The 5,723-nt window shown below is 43.6% G+C and overlaps 1 protein-coding gene across 1 annotated transcript; it reads right to left on the reverse strand.

The window, feature by feature from the left end:
- Nucleotides 1-2,299: 2,299 nt before the first annotated feature.
- On the reverse strand, nt 2,300-2,839 carry LOC101619169 (ferritin heavy chain-like). The gene has a single exon (XM_012730251.1). It carries the CDS (start codon nt 2,837-2,839, stop codon nt 2,300-2,302), a length of 540 nt encoding a protein of 179 aa, XP_012585705.1.
- Between the last annotated feature and the right edge of the window lie 2,884 nt (nt 2,840-5,723).

Here is a 5,723-nt window from a genome sequence, read left to right on the forward strand (position 1 = left end):
CTCCCATTAACAGTGTATTTCAGTGAATCCACCTGTTCTGCTTCCCACTCTCTCTGGTGAGTCCTTTCATACCCTTTCCTCCTCTGACCTGCAGTCCAGTTCTTCCTTGCAAAAATAAACAAAAATAAGTCTTTAGAACGTGGAAAGTGAGTACTGAGGAATGCTATTGAAAATAACAGCCATCCCTGTAACTGATGGCAGGGGAAGGGCCTGTATCATTACTGGTCTGGGGTTGCAGCATGTGTTGATGTGTTGAGTATGTTTTCTGGACATAGACAACCTGAGGGTTTACATGGATACAGAGGTCATACGATCAAGTAAAGAGTAGACTTAGGGAGAAACTCAATTTTTGAAAGGGAACAGGAAAGTAAAAATGTTCTTCACTAATCCTTCTTATGGAATCTCCTTTTTACTGTGAAATCATTTCTTTCTACATAAAGTAATGAAGTCAGTGTACTAGAATAGGCTAACACCTTTCCATACCTTGAAAGGAGGAACTAAAGGCCACACTGAGGCTAGAAAGAGCCTGAATTGGAGATACCCTGGGGATGGACCACGTAGCCAGTGTGGAATGAGGTAATGTCAACATGGAGGCTTCTGGAGGTTCCAACACCTCAGTTGTCCTCTGATTGAATTTCAGCTTCCTTGAGTTAGGGCCTGGCTGTGCCCAGCTCTGCACTGTCTTGCTGGTGAGCTTCCCAGTCCCATGACCTCAGCAGCATCTACTCACTGATATCTCCCATATGTAGTTTCCAACACGGAAGTAAGTCCTGCTGAGCACCAGATCCATTTCTTCTGGCTATTTACTTGACAGTTCCACTTGCATTATCTCATAGTTAGCTCAGACTTCTTTATACCTCCTTTCCTCATCCATTGTGCTCCCCTGCAAACATCGACCCAGATCTAGATGATGTCTCTCATTTCTCACACCTGACCTCTGGTTCATGAGCAATCTTGTCTCTTCTTTTCCAAAATCCATCTGGAATGTGTCTCTGTATCTTCATTTCTTCACTCACCAACACAGTGAGTTCACCATTTTCTTTCACCTGAATCATCTACAATATCCCCTAACTGGACTCCCTCACCCTCTACATCCTTCAACACAGCCAATCACTAACTTAACTACTCAGGGGGAATTTATTCCACTTAATATTCAATACCACTAATTTGACCTTGGCCTTTTCTTTAGTTTTTGGCCCTTGCAGTGAGATAATTTAGGTGTTAATGAAAGAATGAGTGCAACTAAAGGAAAAAATATATATGTGGACTTTTTTTAGGGTAATATGCATGGCTAGCATGATAACCTACGCAGCCACCCCCTTGTCTGTGGGAAGGCTCTTTTGCCATTATCCCTGTTGCCAGGGTGATATTTTCAAAGAGGTGTTTACTCTGTCATATCCCTCTAGGAACCCCATGTTGTCACTCAGACGCAATACATATTAATATTTGCTTATTTTAACAAACTAAAAGTTTTCAGGTAAAGTTGAAGACTCCCTTTATTTTAATCCCTGTTCAGCCCCATTCATCATCATTAGATGATGAATATTATGGATTCCATACCATAGCTTTTTATTATTATAATAGTTTATTTTTACATCATTGTGTGCCATTTTCCAACTCAGTTGAAATCCCCGTAGACTTCCCATCATCAATTCACAGGTGTGCCATCACCATAGTCCTATGTACCCCCCCATTTTTGATCCCATTCCTCACTCCACCCCCATAAAATGTCTCTGTCATACCATAGCTTTTTTGTGTGTACTTTTACCATAAATTTGCACCGAAAGTACAAGGACCCCAGACTACCCACCCTCCCTCCCTCCCCACCCCATCTACCCTCCTTCCCTCCCCACCCCCTATCCACTCAGCCTCCCTCCCTCCCTCCCTCACCACCCTCCCTCTCTCCTTTCCTCCCATACCTCCCTCCTTCCCACCCAACCACACTCCCCACTCCCATGCTCTTTATAAGGGGGAAGTTAACTTTTGATTCTAAGGGGCCCTCCTCCCTTCATCCCTGGAGACCCAGAGCTGTATAAGGATGGGGCATGGGTAGATGGAAATTCTCCTGGTACCTGTTTAAATCATAAAAGGTGAGAGTCTTGCACATAAACATAAACCAGGTAACTTTATTAAAGGACCAATAACTTTACTGGAAAACTGGTAAAACTGAAAGAAAGAAAAACGAAAATGAAGAAACTGAAACGAACTTTTTAAAGGGCAATATTGCAAACGGCATGCCCCACATGGTGACCAGGGGGAGGCACCATGTTCCCCGTGATACGGGCAAGACAGTCCAGTCTCAGTTCTTGGGGTCCCCCAGGGTGAACTTGTCAAAGAGGTACTCTGCCATGCAGGATTCCGAAGCCCCCATCTTGCGCAGGTTGGTCAGGTGGTCACCGACCTCTTTGATGGCTACGACTTGCTCATGCAGGTAGCTGCGATCCAGGAAATCACACAGTTGGGGGTCTTGCATCTCAGTGGCCAGCTGGTGCAGATTCAGCAGGTTCTGGTTCACGCTCTTCTTCAGGTGCAGGGTGCACTCCATGGCCTTCAAGCCGCTATTCCAGGTCTCACGCTCTGGCTTCTGGACATCTTGGAGACGGATGCGGCCGCCTCTCATGTTTTGGTACTCCATCAGCTTCTCAGCGTGTTGCTTTTCCTTCAGGAACTGCTGCTGAAAGTATTCAGCGAAGTGCTTCAAGCCCACATCATCTTGATTGAAGAAGGAAGCCATGGAAAAGTAAATGTAGGCGGCGTAGAGCTCCAGGTTTATCTGGAAGTTGATGGTGGCCTCGCAATCAGAGTGGTAGTTCTGGAGCACTTGTGACTGCGCACTCATCACGGCTGGCTAGCGCAGGCACAGTGGTGAAGATGAAGTCTGCAGATGGCAGCTAAGGCGGCCGGGGCCTCAGAAAGTTTCTAGGAATAGATCGCTAGAGAGACCAGAGGCAATCTGGCTGCTGGGTTAGATGGCAGTTGGATGGCGGATGTCCCTCAGATGGGACCGGAAGTCGAAATGCTGAGGTAGAATCCGTTACTCCGCAGTTGAGAGGAGGGGGGTCAAGGGAGGAGGAGCTGACGTCAATCTATAACAGGATTGGTTGTGGACGAGCAGGGGGCGGGCCCTTTACACTGGATGGGCGGGGCTACAGGAGGCTGATGGCTGCATTCCAAGTTCATCAGCCACTGAGTGAGACAGGGCAGCTGCATTGAGAACCTCGCATCTAATGATTTTTTTTTTTTTAATTTGACAATATTATTTCTAAAGTAGAAGAACTTTATCTTGTTCTCTAATATTTCCCTTCTGTAACAGCCAGTTCTTATTAAATAAATCCAATTTCTTTCCTCAAAGCTCTGAGAATGTATTTCAACCTTTGACCGTCCTGTTTTCTTTTTCCAGAAAGTTGTTTATTTATCTTCAATGTGTCTTACTTTTCTCAAATATCTGGCGAACCTTTGGTCAATTATATTTATGTATCAAGGACTCATTTGATTAGCCCACTTCACTATAGACTTCTTGAAATGTGCAAAGTGTCAATAACGCGGTGGTCTTCTCCTTTGGAGGTACTTGACATGAGGTTTGCAGGTAGAGTAGACACCCTTCCTATTGTCAAAACAAGCACTCTGACCTTGGAAGACGTGCTTATCCTTTCTAGTATATGTTGTTGTCCTGTTTTTGCAGGGTTGTTGTCTTAAATTAATTCACTGTCATTGGCTAGAAGTGTTGGGTAATTAATGGAGGTTAATGCCACAGTGACTTATTGCTCAAAGCAGTAGTGCGGGAAGGTAAGAGCAGGGTGTGACAAACAGATGTGGTGTTCACATTGTAGCTCTTTATCTTAAAAGGACTAAGGACCATCCACAGTACTGCACTTTAACTTATTGTCCTTAAAGTTTCTCTGAATTTTGATCTGATTTTCCAGTGGAGATGTTTCAAGTCTCTGAACTAACCAACCTAATAACACCTGCTTTTCTTCCAAGAATTCCTCACAATTCCTGATCTTTTAATGGTATCCTTTGGGTGTGTGTATAAATAAATGTGTTAAGCTAACCCCTATGATTCAATTTGTTTTCTGCTACTTAAAAATTAAAATCCCTGCTTTTTGAATAAGCGATACTATTCATTAACTTTATTAATTCATATATTATAATTCTGGGAGTACAGCTTCACACCTCTACAGGTGTATAAGCTTCACATCACCCACCACCAAAGTTCGAGTGCCACGATCAGATTGACACCTTTACTTTTCCATCCCTTTCTCTCCTCTCAGTGATAACCACCATATTTCTCACAGTGCCTAAGTGATTTTTGGTAGAATAAGTTAGTTCCTTTTATTTGGTTATTTATAATCCTCACATGACAAAAGTCATTCATTAATTTTCATTTTCTGACTTATTTCACTTACCATGATCACCTCAAGTTCCATTCATGTTTTCCCAAAAGACATGATTTCCCTTTTTGTAAAGCTGAATTGTGTTCTATTGAGTATATATAATATGATTTCTTCTCCCCATCAGTCACCCTTCCATAGGCATTTGAGTTCTTTCCCTGTCTTGGCTCTTATGAATAATTCTGCCATAACTTAGCAGGTTATATATGTATTTTAGTTTGTGTTTTCATATTCCTTAGATAAATACCTAGCAGTGGTACTTCTGGATTATTTGCTATTCCTCTTTTGACTCTCAAGGGGATCTTCATATCATTTTCCCTAGAAGCAATACCAATTTGCATTCCCGTGAACAGTGTATAAGAGTTCCTTTTTTTCACACCCTTGCCAATACTTGCTTCTTCTCTTTTGATATAGGCCATTTTCACAAGGGTGAGGTGAAACTTCACAGTGGTTTTAATTTGCATTTCCTTTTTGATAAGTTAATAAAATTTCATGTTCCTATTAGCCATCTGTATATTTTCTTTGAAGAAGTGTCTATTCAAGTCTTCTGTCCATTTTTGACTGGAATGCTTTGTTGTTTTAAGCAGTATGAGTTCTTTATATAGTTTGGACGTGAGCCTTTTATCAGACCAAAGATGTGCAGATATCTTCTCCCATCGGCAATATTGGGGATTAAAGGAGGCTGATGCCACAGCACTTAATGCTCAAAGTTGTGGTGGGGGGGGAGGAAGGGAGGAGCAGGGTGGGGCAAACAGAGGTCCCTAATCCTAGAAAGAAATCTGGGCCTTTGAGTACCCCAAAACTAAAATGAGAATGAGGAACTCGAGGTGCTGGTTAAAGGAAAGATTGATTAAAAAGAATCAGAACAAGAAACAAAGCCTCAGGGAGACTTTCTTAAACAAAGAGGCTCTCCAAGATGCCAGGGCCAGGGTTCTATGTAGGTTTTAGGACTGGGGTTTGAGAAAAGAATTCAACTTTATTGGCTTAGAATGTGTCACCTTGAGGGGCAGCAGCTCTGGAAGTGGCGCCTGGTGAGGGAAAGATTACTCCAAGTCCATGTGGAGCAGTGAGAAGCCCAGAGGGGCGACAGCAGGAGGTAATGTGCAGCCCCCACCCAAAGGCACCTCGGATTCACTAGACTCAAGTGCGAAGGTGGGGCAAGTAGGGCGTGTCCACGCGAGGGGAGAGCAGTTACTGGGGACATAAGCGAGGTGGGGTGACCCGGGCCAGTCCAAGGGGTGCCCATAGTTCCTGCCGGTCAAAGCATATTATCCATGTTCTCCTGTCTGCCTGCTGCTTTCAGCAGACAGTTTCCCAGTATGTTCCTCAGAC

The sequence above is a fragment of the Condylura cristata genome, unplaced genomic scaffold, assembly GCF_000260355.1.
Source record: "Condylura cristata isolate star-nosed mole 26May11 unplaced genomic scaffold, ConCri1.0 scaffold00027, whole genome shotgun sequence".
Lineage (NCBI taxonomy): Eukaryota > Metazoa > Chordata > Mammalia > Eulipotyphla > Talpidae > Condylura > Condylura cristata.